The sequence below is a fragment of the Anopheles moucheti genome, chromosome 2, assembly GCF_943734755.1.
Source record: "Anopheles moucheti chromosome 2, idAnoMoucSN_F20_07, whole genome shotgun sequence".
In the NCBI taxonomy this organism is placed as follows: domain Eukaryota; kingdom Metazoa; phylum Arthropoda; class Insecta; order Diptera; family Culicidae; genus Anopheles; species Anopheles moucheti.
The window spans coordinates 58,694,274-58,707,799 of NC_069140.1; the positions used below are offsets into that span (position 1 = coordinate 58,694,274).

The 13,526-nt window shown below is 41.5% G+C and overlaps 2 protein-coding genes and 1 pseudogene across 3 annotated transcripts; 2 read left to right on the forward strand and 1 right to left on the reverse strand.

Moving 5' to 3' along the window:
* Positions 1 to 291: 291 nt before the first annotated feature.
* LOC128297732 (uncharacterized) lies at positions 292 to 2,987 on the forward strand (annotated as a pseudogene).
* A 522-nt stretch (positions 2,988 to 3,509) lies between these two features.
* LOC128296857 (lysosomal acid phosphatase) lies at positions 3,510 to 5,548 on the forward strand. Of its 2 annotated transcripts, XM_053032364.1 has the most exons (4): positions 3,510 to 3,626; positions 3,780 to 4,057; positions 4,164 to 4,406; positions 4,480 to 5,548. In XM_053032364.1, the coding sequence occupies exons 2-4, from the start codon at positions 3,809 to 3,811 to the stop codon at positions 5,164 to 5,166; spliced, it is 1,179 nt and encodes a 392-aa protein (XP_052888324.1). In that variant the 5' UTR covers positions 3,510 to 3,626; positions 3,780 to 3,808; the 3' UTR covers positions 5,167 to 5,548. The 2 variants fall into 2 exon arrangements, with proteins under 2 accessions (XP_052888324.1, XP_052888325.1); XM_053032365.1 differs by lacking the exon at positions 3,510 to 3,626 and having other exon boundaries at positions 3,744 to 4,057.
* Positions 5,549 to 5,979: 431 nt separating this feature from the next.
* LOC128299333 (serine-arginine protein 55) lies at positions 5,980 to 13,371 on the reverse strand. Its single transcript, XM_053035259.1, has 8 exons — positions 13,226 to 13,371; positions 12,842 to 12,982; positions 12,688 to 12,758; positions 12,421 to 12,519; positions 12,235 to 12,334; positions 7,448 to 7,521; positions 7,072 to 7,365; positions 5,980 to 7,001 (listed from the first exon to the last, which is right to left on the reverse strand). The coding sequence occupies exons 2-8, from the start codon at positions 12,965 to 12,967 to the stop codon at positions 6,710 to 6,712; spliced, it is 1,056 nt and encodes a 351-aa protein (XP_052891219.1). The 5' UTR covers positions 12,968 to 12,982; positions 13,226 to 13,371; the 3' UTR covers positions 5,980 to 6,709.
* Between the last annotated feature and the right edge of the window lie 155 nt (positions 13,372 to 13,526).

A 13,526-nucleotide genomic window follows, 5' to 3' on the forward strand; every position in this document is an offset into this window, starting at 1 on the left:
AAACGTATCCCAGATATGTGTGTTAGAAATCATTACAATCGCAAAGTACATTTCGATTTAATCAAGAAAAACATATTTACGCTTTTTTCTAGCTTGCATTTCATAGAACTCGAACCCTGCAGGCATCAAATTCGACAAGTGTGTTGTTGCGATTTTGCTGCGTCGATTTGACACATCACAGAAGCAACCGCGGTTGCCGCGGCTACGACAAGAATGATCTGTTTTCCTCGGACGCTCAATATCTATCCTACCGTTGGTTATTTGTGATGCAGTCTTCTTGAGCTAGTACCGATGGCACTAGTGGATGTTTCAGAAAGGGATGTTGTGTTTTAAAGTGAACTTATCGAACTGTATCGTAATCTTCCCGTACTGTGGTCGACGAGTGCGTGAAGGGAAATAGTGCAAAACATCTTCGTGACCGTACGCTGTACATATTGATTCGAAAGTATCGCGATAAAGACTCTCTCCTAACGGTCAAGGATATCAGGAAACTTCTACAAGCGGTCCGATTGGAGTATCGGGCCGAATTGCGGGTGGCTCTTGCACATCAACAGGCAACAGGGAGCAGTCTCGCCAGTTTCGAATCTTCTCTGTGGTATTTTGATGCGTTGAGTTTCGCAAGAAGTAGACCATTTGAAGGCGGAACTCCAACGAACCGAAGGTAATAATAATCGTTCGATTGCCAGCTAGCTGTTTTCCGCCCGACATAATGTTGATAGCGTTATTACAGAAAAGTTCAACGAATGTCCAGCTATAGCAACGCACACAACAGATGCCAACATGTCGGGCACGGATATTGTTCACTATTGCAAATCTCTTGCAACGGTTCTGAAACTGTTATCGCCACAGCAGCTTGTGTATGCAAAGTACCACATTGATTGTATTTTGCAATGCGGCCAAATGGGTATATTAAAATTCGACTGGCCACAAATCGATGTAAACTTATCCGAGCATGCATTCAGTACAGCCATTGTCGTTGACACACCAAATCAATCATTGTCATTGAGTCAAAAATCAACCAATTGCTCCATCAATACTATTCCTGCTAATCGTTTAAAAGCAGGCCGTGGGAGTTGTGAGAGCGTAAACCATGCGAATGTTACGTTGCAGGAATTCGAAATACCACAGACATCGTATGACGGAAGTGCAGCTGTGGACGAATTGGCCGAAGAATACATACAAGAGTATAGACTAGAAACAGATGAAATCAACCAAGTCGGTAATTCTTCGAACGAATGCACAGATTTAGCAGTGGGAGATAATCAAATCGATACAATTTCAAACAGGTATGAATTCACGACAATCAAACCACACCTTCGATTAATGTGATGTTTCGTTACAGCATACCACCGCTGGACATCTCTGTTATAGACTCGCCAGATGTAGCAAAAACAACTGTGACTAAACAATCGTTTAAATCAATAACACAACGAATGAACGTACCTGATGGTAAGCTATGCCGGGAGTAATGTACTTGGTGCTTTGTATGCTAATGTTCTATTCTTTATTCGCTATCGAGAAAATGGACACGGGACGGTAACTGCACAGCCGGAATTAGCCTCTCGCAGGCACTTAACGATGCACTACTCACATTACATGCACAACGTGGTGCCACATTTCAGCGACGAAGAATTCCTGCTGAATTTTCGTATGGGACGCAACACAGTGGAGATACTGTACACTCGTCTAGCGGCAAGTACAGCCTATAGAAAGTTAAGAGGTTCGTACGTTTATTGATGGGTAATAATGGGACGGATGAAAACAGATCACCTTATCTCTGGTTCCATACTGTAACCGTCAGGGCACGGTGGGTACGAAGCCATTAGTCCACAAGCCCATGTGCTTGCGTTTCTTTGGTTCCTCGGACAGGACAAAGCTTCGTACAGAGACGTAGCAGATCAGTTTAGCCTCTCCGTAAGCTGTTTGCACAGTGTAATCTGCAGAGTAGCGGATACGATACTTAGCATGAAACCAGACGTGATGGTACGACCGGACGAGGACAAGAAGGCCGAATCTGCCACCGTATTCGCAACAATGTGCAACATTTCCGGCGTGATTGGTAAGAGTTTTGAAACAGCATGAGGTATAAATATCGTGAATGGACTGGTATTTTATTTGTAGGATGTGTTGGAGCGACACAAATTAAAATTGACAAGCCTGTAGAAAATTCAGAACGGTACCTGCTTTGGAAAGGACACCACTCCGTACAACTACAGGCAATTATAGATGAAAATGAACGTTTCGTGGATGTTTTTGTCGACTACCACGACGAACCGAAACTAATGCGAGCCATCAAGCATATTTGCGGTAAACAGTACTGCTTGGTAGGGACAGCTGAATATCCTTGCTTGTACCAGCTCCTGGTGCCTTATCGTTCCGATGGAACGCCCCTAACCGAAGCCCAGAGGACGTTTAACGAACATCTGGAAACGGTCACTAAGAAATGCGTTCATATATTCACACATTTGAAAACACGGTTTCGGCAGCTGTATCATCTGAAGGGACGTCATCTGTCCAGGATAGTGAAGTTGGTTAAAGTGTGCTGCATACTGCACAACTTAGCTTCAGCCGAGGAGTTAATATTTCTTGCAAGGAACGATAGCGATTACCTCCGCGAACGTGTTTGTACATATGATTCTAAAGATCAATCACCAACGGACATTGCACAAGTAGAGCATCGTAGGAATAGAATTACAAGTTACAAATGATACAACAATCGGCTTAGGACGCATCTATTTATTTATGCGACTTTTATTGTTCCTTTTTAGTTTCTAATTGAAAGATGTTGAAAGTGTAACGATAAATTGTAAGTGTAAATGAATTATTTTAGGGACAACTCGGTGGGGTATTGATAGCGGCGCCGGTCTTTACCCGATAGGACTGGTGTTACATTCCATCCGGACCAATCATCCGTACGCTGGATACGCTAGACGGCTAGGGTGCGTATCTGCTATGGTAATTCAACACTTTTAGTACATAAGGTAGGCGAATTTGTAAATAAATTGGATCTCTTTAGGTATGCTTAAGTGGCCTTCGAAATAATTTTGATTGGAATCTCTATGGATTTGGATTCCGGCAACACCATTTCCGTCCGAATCCTTCCTTTTCTGCTAATGTGTAAGCAAATAATTCCGAAAACCTTTCAATATATTCTTGTGGCCTGCCGGTTTTTGCCCGTTAACAAACAAGAACTGTATGCCTTTATATTGCTACAGCAGATCCCCATAAAAATTCGGAACTTGTTTCACTTACAAAATAAAGCAGTTCTCATTGCTCTCTGCCAATAAAGCTCAAGTAACAGAATCGTCAACTGATTGTCTGTGATGTGCCTTTTTGTTTGCACCAGTCTTCGCGATTTCGCGTCAACGTAAAATTTAATCGTGCCAAAAATGACCGATCACCTGTAGATCATTTTCTACACATAGAGCGCGATGTGCAACGATGCGTTAGTGTTTGTGTGTTTCTTCACGCTGTCACCGTACGCGGATATCTGGTTTGTTTATTGTCCAAATCAGATTTCGCTTCTCGTCGTCATTGTGCGGACGATTCAGTCGTTTGCTGTGATAAGCAGCATTTTACAGCTTATTAATGTTCAGTGCCTTGCACGAGAGAAACTTCTAACGCAGGTAGTTATAAAGTTAAATAAACATTGCGATTGGGAACAGTCAGTTTACAGTTAAAACGCACTGCTTGACGCAACTCGTGATCCCATTATGTAAAGATTAATGCACTATTAAGAGTTAATAATAGAACTTATGTTCGCCACCATTGTTTGCTAGGTCCGGGACACCGAGGAACGAAGTCAAGCATGGGTTCGGATTGTATGCAGCCCGGCAAGCGTGGCCTCACGGTGTCGGTTGCAGTGCTTGGTGGAGCGTGTCTAACGGTAATGTTGGCTTATCTGGTCTTCGGAGACAGCACTGATGAGTCCGGGTTGCGAACGCTTCGGATGGTGAGCATCATTTTTCGCCACGGGGACCGTTCACCCACCGACTTCTATCCTAACGATCCACATCGGAATCATCACTGGACTGGTGGTTTAGGTGCCCTATCTGAGGTAAATGCGTAGGGTATGATCGTGTGAACCATTGCATTAAACACACGGCATATGGATATTCGTGTGTGTGTATACTGACCTACCTGAATGTCATGTGGTTTCACAGAAAGGATCTCAGCAAATGTACCAGCTTGGCAAGTTGCTACGACCGCGATATTATCGTTTGCTTCCCCCGAACGGATTATATTCCAAGGAGCACATGTCCATAATGAGCAGTTACGCCGAGCGATGCATAATGAGCGCTCAGAGCTTTATAGCCGGATTTCTTCCTCCGCTGGAAAATACTAATCCCTTGCCCATTCCATGGCAGCCCGCTGCCGTCAATGTATTACCACGCGATCGAGACACGGTAAGCATCGGTGCTAGCTGTAAAATAAGCAAACTATATAAAATGGCCCATTCCTTATACGAATGCTGAACAGATTTTAGCTCAAAAGCAACCCTGTCCGAGGTACGACCAATCGAAACAACGCCTGGTAGCCTACCCTCCGAAGGATGTCCGGGAATTGTACGAAAAGAATGCGCCACTGTTTCGCACGCTAAGCCAAGGCACTGGCCAAAACATTAGTACCATTCTCGACGTGGAGCTGCTATACAATACGCTAGAGATAGAGAAATCGGCTGGTCTGGAATTGCCAGACTGGACGGAAGGAATTTTCCCGCAGAAGATGCTTCCGATTGCCGAACGCAGCTTGGCGCTGATAACCGAGTTACCGTTGATGAAAAAAATCAAAGGTGGCGCGATCGTGGCCGAGCTGCTTGATAATGCCATTCGTCGACGATCCGGCATACTGATACCGGAGCGAAACATTTTCATTTATTCGGGTCACGACGTTACACTGGTGAACTTTATGCGCGCTCTGAATGTAATCGATCAGACGACCGGTAAACCGGACTTTTCGGCCACGATTGCATTCGAGTTGCACCACAGCATTACCTTCGATGACGATTTTGAGGTGAAGATGGTGTATTACTTCAACAGTGAGGACAAGTATCCGAAGGAGATCGAAATACCGAATTGCGAAAGTCCTTGTTCGCTTACCAAGTTCGAACAAGTTATGGATACAGTGCGCTTGAGAAACTACGACGAAACGTGTCAGCTAGTTTGAAGCTCCAGAAAACGCGGTAATGCAAGAGAGTGGCCACATAATTCAATCGTCAATTTGATGTTATTATTCACACTCTGCATTACATTAAACTAGCCACATGGGATGTATGCTAGCTTTTAGAACCACAATACCAAACAGACAATCTCATTAGAATCGCATGCCAAATGCCGTCGTCGTTATACAGTTTATATTTATTTTGTTAAGTTATGTTCTTTTTCTAATAAAGAAAAGAAGTGTTTGGAGAAAACAAATGGAAGTACAGTACCAAAGACAAAAAGGAACAGTTCGAAAGGAACCAAAAGCGATCTCAGAAACCAAATGGCCTCAACAGGTTGCGTTAGCTACCGGTACTGGTCAAATAATGTCACTGAAGAATGTTTCTAGCCGAGAACGATAAATGCTCCGAATCAAAAGGGACAATCGTTTCATCTATAGTTACTTACAGAAAAAAGCAACGGTTCGAAAAAGCTTCATTTCATCTGACCAAAAATGTCCAGAAGGAATCGATTGTGGACCAAATATCATGATGAATGCGTCATAGGCAGACGATATATTACATAACAGACAAAAACCACGAGAAAGTTGTGTTGCAACTCAAATATTTATTATGTTTATTTCTTTCGTGTTTCTTTTGTACATAAGTTTTGTAAAAGGATAGATCAAGCTGTATGAAAAACCGAACATACGTGCATAAGTTTTGGTATGGTGACGGCCGGAGAGAAAAAAGGACATTGCATTTATCGCTAAAAGAGGTTATCGATTGAACAGACGCTGCATTTTCTCTATTGAATGTGGTTTGAGAACGATCGGCTGGTGCACGTGTAAACACTGATTTTATTCACTTGAGTGCTTAAGCAAACCAAATGCCACTTTATCCCTTTTCAGAAAAAAAACGAATTTTCGTACGCTTGTACTCTTTTAATTGGACATTTAAAATCAAACTTCCGCCAGTTCCAATTGCTTATGAAACATACAGCATCTAAGCGTGTATGATGTTACTACACAGATGAAACCTAATCCTACCATTTTCACCACTGCGTACAACTACTTTTATCTGTGCAGATAAAAATAGAACCCCTCCTTATCGTTGTCTGATACACCTAGACAGCATTATTGGAAACTGATTTAATTATATATTCTAAATACCGCAACAATCCCGCCATAAACGAGACAAATGAGTTGGGTGGTTTGATCGGCACCACACCATTATACAGTTTAGAATACAAATACGGTTAGTTAGAATCATGATTACTGTTGGGTGTTGCCGTCTCGTTCAAATTGAATTTCATATTTCTACTGTTATTTCCTGTTGGGCCAAACAACAAAAAACAATTTCTTCTACATTTGTATGCTTTTAATGAAACATTTGGAGGACGATCGTCTGTCTCTAAGTAGAAGTAAATCGTCGAGGTATGCATAAATGGTAGATTAATGCGTATAATTAATATTTAAAAATGGATAAAGTAGAGGTACATGTTTTTGTACAACGTAGTCGTGCTTCGTCGTTACATACATGTGTTTTAAAAGCAGAACACTTATGTGCTCAATCCTCCATACTTTCATTACGCTCCGGAGAGTGATCGTTATTTTTGGGTGATGTCGAACGAGACTTATCGTGCGACTTATCCTGCGATTGCGAACGGTCGCGTGATCTTGAATGCGAACGTGGCGAACGGGAGCGGGATCGGGAACGAGAGCGCGACTTGTTATCCTTGGATTTGGAACGCGAGCGAGAATGCGATTTCGATCGCGAACGTGAACGGGAACGGGACTCATCGCGATCGCGTTTCGGCGAGCGGGAACGTGATTTGGATTTACTGTTGTCGCGCGATTTGCTGTGAAAATGAAAACATTATTAGTACTGTGTTTCATCAATTCATGCTCTACCTCTACACGAATACTTACTTTGAGCGAGAACGTGAGCGAGATTTTTCTGGCGATTTCGATCCATTCTTCGATTTTGATCGGCTACGAGACTTGGATCGGCTGCGCGACGAACGACGCGAACGAGAACGAGAACGTGATCTACGTCGTGACCGTGATCTAGAGCGACTGCTGGAAGATCTCGAACGACCACGTCCATTACGTCCGTTACGCCCACGGTCCTCAACCAAACGAATGCGTCGTCCATTCAACTCTGTATCGTCCAGTTTTTCGATTGCAGTTTTCATGTCCGATAACGTTGCAAATTCTACCACGCTGAAATTTATTATTAACAAAAATAGAACACCACTTTACTTGATCGTATCTTCTAGACTGAGAATGCTTAGCTTAACCTTACCCTTCATTTTTACGTTGTTTGTGAGCATCGGCATAAGTTACTTCTCCGGCTTGGCGCATATAGTCCTTCAAATCCTTTAGAACCCAAAATAAGTGAAAGAGAAAATACAAACCAAAATTAGTACGCAACACTTTTGTGGAAGCTAAATCTAGAAAAATACTCTGAAAAAAACAGAATGATTATAAATTTTATCAGAAAATTGGTAGTTTTCTAGCCTGCAAGTGCTTATTTGTCGAGGGAACGACCACGGTTTAAGAAATGGTAGCAGAATCACAATGTTTTACGATTCTCATTCGCGATGGCGCTTGCAATTACAGAGGGGGCCTATAACCAAGACAGTTTAATATTTTCTCCGAAATGTCCAAAAAGAAAAACAAGAAGTAGACCTTCTCTCTGTGCAGGCATAATGAAAAGAATCATTGATGTAGTGGTCGAGACGATGCGCCAGTTCTCTTCGATGATGCGCCAGGATATACATTGATAGTATTGTGCTCACGGCAAATCGATATTAATACTCCGGGTAAAAGGTACATCCCTTTTGCTTATGTGCCTTCTCTGTCTTCATATTTTTATAATCCAGTTTGCGGTCACGTCTGTTGATCTCCTCCTCTTTTGTGGGGATTCTTGTTCGTCCTTCATCTTGACTCTTATGGGGGAGGTTTATTACATAATGTTGGATATCGTTCACTTCACAGTTCCAAACTTTGCTTTTATATCCCAACGTCGATCATTCAGTATCAATACTGTTTAGCTGCTATTCGTTGCAATCATGATGATTCTTTTTGTTGGAAATATTGTTTATGTTCTAGCCCCAATAATTATCTCCGAAGGGTAAATAATATATCGCCGGAATATCCTTCTCTTCTCAGCTGCAGCCGCCTTCATTTTGTCTCACATCCACTTCAGGTTGGCCTATGTTGCTGCTCTAGGATGTATTATATGATTCTTTTCATTATGTCCTTCAATAATATCTTTCCCGTTCAGACGGTATGATATTCAAGCTTATGTTCAAACAGTAGAGATTAGCAAGGAGAGACTCGTGTCTTGCGCTCCTAATCTCTACAGAATAGTACAATTTAGTACGATATTTCTTCTCTGTTATGCTAGGTAACGATATGGATAAAGCTACTGATAAATAAGAAAGCTAATTCGAACATTAATTGAAATAAACATTATGACGTCCGATAGGCTCACGTGCTGATAACCATCGTTAGTAGTACCCTTCATACAACACACGCACAGAGAAAAATGGCGGAAATTTTTAAGAAACGTTTAAATTAAATAAGGAAAACAAAATCTAAAAAAATCGACCATTACCTTGGCGGCCGGGCACAGTTTTGGTATTTGGGACAGTCAACGAATCGTCTTTCCTTTATCATGTTCACAGAACCACAGATTTGACCTCTCCTCATCATGCGTGTGTGTGTTTAGTGTGGTTATGGAGCGGGCATGGCCGTCACTGTGCTGCAACCATCGCTAAATGCCAAAGGGGGGTGGAGATTCAATCCTTCACATAATGTCAGACCTCTGGTGTGGAATATGCCGTCTTCGGAGGGAACGCGATCGACGAGACCCAACAGCGAGTTAAGGCTTCCGATGAACGAAAGGGTCATCAGAGCAACAGCCTGAGAATTTTGACGTTAGTACGCGATCGGCTGTTTCCTCTGCTTGCAGCTCACCACCTCTGAACCATCAAGAAACGATCATCTTCCAAAACATCGCGGAGGAAGAATGTGTAAGGACTGCACCATTGCTATTGGCCAAAGTTATAGACGATGATACGAAGTTTGATAAACATCTATCACCCTAGTTGACTAAACCTCATCATGCTAGTGTCATCTTCTCTCCAGCCACAATCGATGAGTGTCCATGTTCTCGAGTGGGTGAAATGGATTGAAATACGCATTTGGCAGGGAAGAAAGCAGTCAAAGCTTGAAAATAGAAAAGAAAAAAGGAATAGAGCATACGCCTAACGACGTGTGGATGGACAGGTCCCGATGGCATCGCCGGTTCGCGCTCGTTACACATCCAAGTGGGGCCGAGTCGCATCTTCACTCGCGCGGAGTAAGGTCTCTGCTTTTCCTTAGGCCATGTTACACCAAGCTCCAACATTAGTTCAACAGACAGCAGGTGCACCATGCCGCATCGGATCATTTCGGGCGAAACCACAGACGAATACATTCTTTGCCATCATTAGAACGCGTAAGATAGACATCCTTTTCATCATCGTCATCCGCGGCGTTGCAATTGACTCGAAGCTTTCGTCCCAAAGGGCGAATATGGAGAGCATGATTATCTGATTCCTGATTGGTGCATATGATCTATAGTTGTCGTAGAACTGCGTTTATGCGCCCAAAGAGGTAATCGGTTGGAACAAAAATCATCAAGCAAGCTGAGTGGTCCGAGTCTGGTCTCTCCCATTCGTCTAGACCCCGTTCCGTTGGAGATTGAAGAAAGTAGAGTTTGATATGACGCCAAAACAAGGATGCCCTTAACCAAATTCTGACTGCGCTGTCTTATTGCGATCGAAGGCGAACATCGTTCGTTTGAGTGTTCATCGGTCACGGTCTGAGCCATTTCATAACGTCATCCCTTCCTACGCTCATCTGATGACCAGACCAAGGGGCAGCGATCGATCCCTGGGCTCGCACAAATCTTCAAAATTAATCAATGTGAAAAATTTTCAAGAATTAGTGTACCATTGATAAAGGTAGGAAGAGATTGTGTAAGAAAGAAAAAAAAGGAAATGAAAAACCAATGGAACTTTAACGGTACTTTTCTGATTTGTTGGCTTCGCTGGATCACAGAACTGAGGGAGCGCTCCAATATCATCGATTCCGTATCCAAAGAATGTGACAGATGTGTGTTGTAGAGGGGGCATTCAATCAGATGATTTGCCCGTATTGCATCTATTTCGTCTTCGTATCAACGATTATCTGTTCTTTGGCATAAACTCCTTTAAAGTTTGTTTCAATTCCGGTACCCCATGTCGAAGTTAGGTGGTTGAATATTGTACGCCTTGAAATGGTGAGCTTCGCATCATCTTCAGCCGATCTCAATCAGGTGGTTTAGAGGATAGGTTTTAACATCCATCATCCATCACGGAACCAAGCTCCAGAGTATATGTACTCAGGTAATGACGTTTGTCGCATTTAGCACAAGCTGCTTGTGCAAGTGTCGTGCCGATTCCTATTCTTGACCAATCATAAGACATCTTCCATAAGGGCTTATCGTCCTTCACCGAGTTGACTATGTTGATCCACTGTAACGATACCTCATCCCATTGAAGGTGCACGTTCTCTTCCCATCGTTTGCTCCCTAGTCTTTGGAAGTGTTGCATTCAACAGGCGCTACCACACTGTACAATGTGTAAACCCTAGTTCTATGACCTCTCTCATCATGAAATAAGGGCAGCCGCCTTAACAGAAAGAGAATATAATACATATACAATTTTACTACATTTACTTCAACTGGTAATGCCGTCTTGTATGGTAGAAAATGTTCTGAATAGATCGTATTTCAATGCACCTTTCCTTCTTAAAACGAACTCTCTTGCCGAACACCTTATTCAGATATAGATCAATATTATGCTCTCATTAAACATATTCCAGATAATCCAAGATTATTACGATTATCATCGTAACTGACTAACTGATATAAATTTTTGCAACTATAGATAGCAATTTAATCGTTTTAAAACAAATGGAAACATTCACCAATGCACAATATATGTTGAGGAAAAATACATTCATGCAACATTTTTTTTTTGCAATCCATGTCAGGAGTCTTCCAAAGTTATACAGAAATGCACAGCACGATTTAATAAAACCAGTTAGAATACATGAAAAGGGAAAATTGTTGTAATGGGTTTATTCTGTTGTAATAAATTTTTTTGAAAACATTTACTTTTCACAAATTTACAATTTCACTCTTCTCCCAACTTATTTTTGCAAGATATTAATCTACATGATTTTTTTAATGAGAAGTTATCAACAGAAATACGAAATCATCGAACCAGTAAAATAGTTTTTCTCTACATTTAGGATAAGGCGTTCATTTTGTATGCCAATTTATCCAAATTGTTCATTATGCCAAATACTCCTCAGTTAGGATCCGAACAAAAGTTTACAAGAGAAAAGATTTTAAAAATCGTGCTGCATTGAATGATTTCTAAAATTACGCTTACATATTGTTATCTAGAATGTGAATAATCAATTGCAACAAGTGTGATTAGTACAGTGAAAGTTTATGCATAAACAACTATCTACAAAAACATTTCATCATATCGGCAAAGCAAAACTATTGAAATAATCAGCTATTTCGACAAATAGCAGCAAAAAACATTAATTTGTCAGTCACAAGGAACAACTTATAATCCAAAATTCTTAAGTCTGTATGTTATTTCTGTGCTATTAGTGTGACTATAAACGTTAAATTATACAATCGTCATCGAGTGGCAGTAGCTTTTTATTTATAAAGAATCACAAAGGATATAACAGACGCGAGATACTTCGTTATACGTGGATCAACGAAACTAAACATTAGATTAATTCATCGAATCTGTTACTGATTATGCTATCTCCCTGTTTCTATTACGGCAAGTAGCGAATGGTCAATTAATAATACAGGAAGCGCTTTAGCAATTTCCTTATTTTTATTTGATCAATTATAAGTTTAAAGCATATCGCTAATATAATTTGATCATCTGACTTATTCATCCTTTCCATAATGTACACAACATAAATAATTGTACCCCTCCCCGTGTATGTAAATGAAAAAGTACGTACCTGCCAGCTGACACGGGTTGACAAGTTCTCCACAACCAGACGATATTCGGTGCGAAGTGGCGGTCCATAGCGGGAACTGTTCCTGGAATTGCTTTTATATCTAAACCAACAGTTCAAGGGATTGTGTGTTATTAATGCTAATCGGAGGGTTCCTTATTTGACACCCATCGCGTTGATCATACTTACTTGTCATACCGTCCACCACGACGGTCCCTATCATATCGATCTCTTTCACGGTAGCCGCTCGGGCCACGCGCAGTTCCTCTTGCAGGTTCCACTACAACTCTACGAAATGAATTAACAAAGAGAAAGAAAAAATAGGTTATTCGTTAAACGGCAAAAGCGCTTTCCGACCATAATTGCCCGTTTGACAATTGGGATAGTAAGTAGGCTCTGTCCTTTCTATTCTTAAAAGACTGTGAGCGGTATTCGTGAAAATTCAACATTACACACCTTTCTCCCAGCAGCTCCTTCCCGTTCAACTCATACACGGCGTCATCCGCATCACGATAATCCTCAAATTCCTAAGAATAAAAGATAACAGCAAATAATTTATTTCAATTGTCATCGCCATGTCTTTACATTTCCACGAGCAAACAGTACTTACAACGAAGCCGTAGCCATTCTTAATCAGAATATCTCTAGTTCTGCCATAACCCTTGAAGAAACGCTCCAGGTCGCGTTCTCTGACGCCATATGGCAAACCGCCAACATACACGCGTGAACCGACCATTACTCGTTACTGGTCCTTTATTTCGCACATTGTATGTAAATAAATAAAGAAGAAAGATGTTAAGCACTTTTTTCATACATTTAGTGAAATATATTTCGACTCGTGGGCTAAATCATTTTCATCACGCGACTTCAAAAATGGCGGCTTTACACCCTCTTTTCCGCATTGCACACGACGGCATTTCATGCCGGGTAAAGAATATTGCTAAATGCTACTGCTATTGCTATTTCTAAATCCATCAGATTTTACGATACGCACCTGGTTGGAGACTATATCAAATAGTGGCAGATACGCTATCAACCGAAGCTAAACGTGGTTTTACCAATCGAATTGCTTTCCGGTTCACAATTCCACACTTTTTTCACAGTCACACGCACAACTGCAACTTGCTGCGAAGAATCCGCTCTACCGACAGCACATTTCTTCTTCTTTTTCTCACTTGACAAGGGTATGCGACCGCACAGTAGTCGAGCATGCTGGTCATCTCAAAAGAAAGGTAAATTGAAACACAACAAATATCAAAACCAATTTCTAACAATACATACCATTTAAGCATACA

Bases quoted from the DNA above. Each gene is read 5' to 3' on its own strand.
- LOC128296857 (XM_053032364.1), top strand. From the start codon at position 3,809: ATGGGTTCGGATTGTATGCAGCCCGGCAAGCGTGGCCTCACGGTGTCG. The intron at 4,058-4,163 runs GTAAATGCGTAG...GTGGTTTCACAG, and splicing joins GTTTAGGTGCCCTATCTGAG to AAAGGATCTCAGCAAATGTA. The intron at 4,407-4,479 runs GTAAGCATCGGT...AATGCTGAACAG, and splicing joins TACCACGCGATCGAGACACG to ATTTTAGCTCAAAAGCAACC.
- LOC128299333 (XM_053035259.1), bottom strand. From the start codon at position 12,967: ATGGTCGGTTCACGCGTGTATGTTGGCGGTTTGCCATATGGCGTCAGA. The intron at 12,520-12,687 runs GTGTGTAATGTT...TTCATTTCGTAG, and splicing joins AAGGAGCTGCTGGGAGAAAG to AGTTGTAGTGGAACCTGCAA. The intron at 7,366-7,447 runs GTAAGGTTAAGC...AATAAATTTCAG, and splicing joins AAACAACGTAAAAATGAAGG to CGTGGTAGAATTTGCAACGT.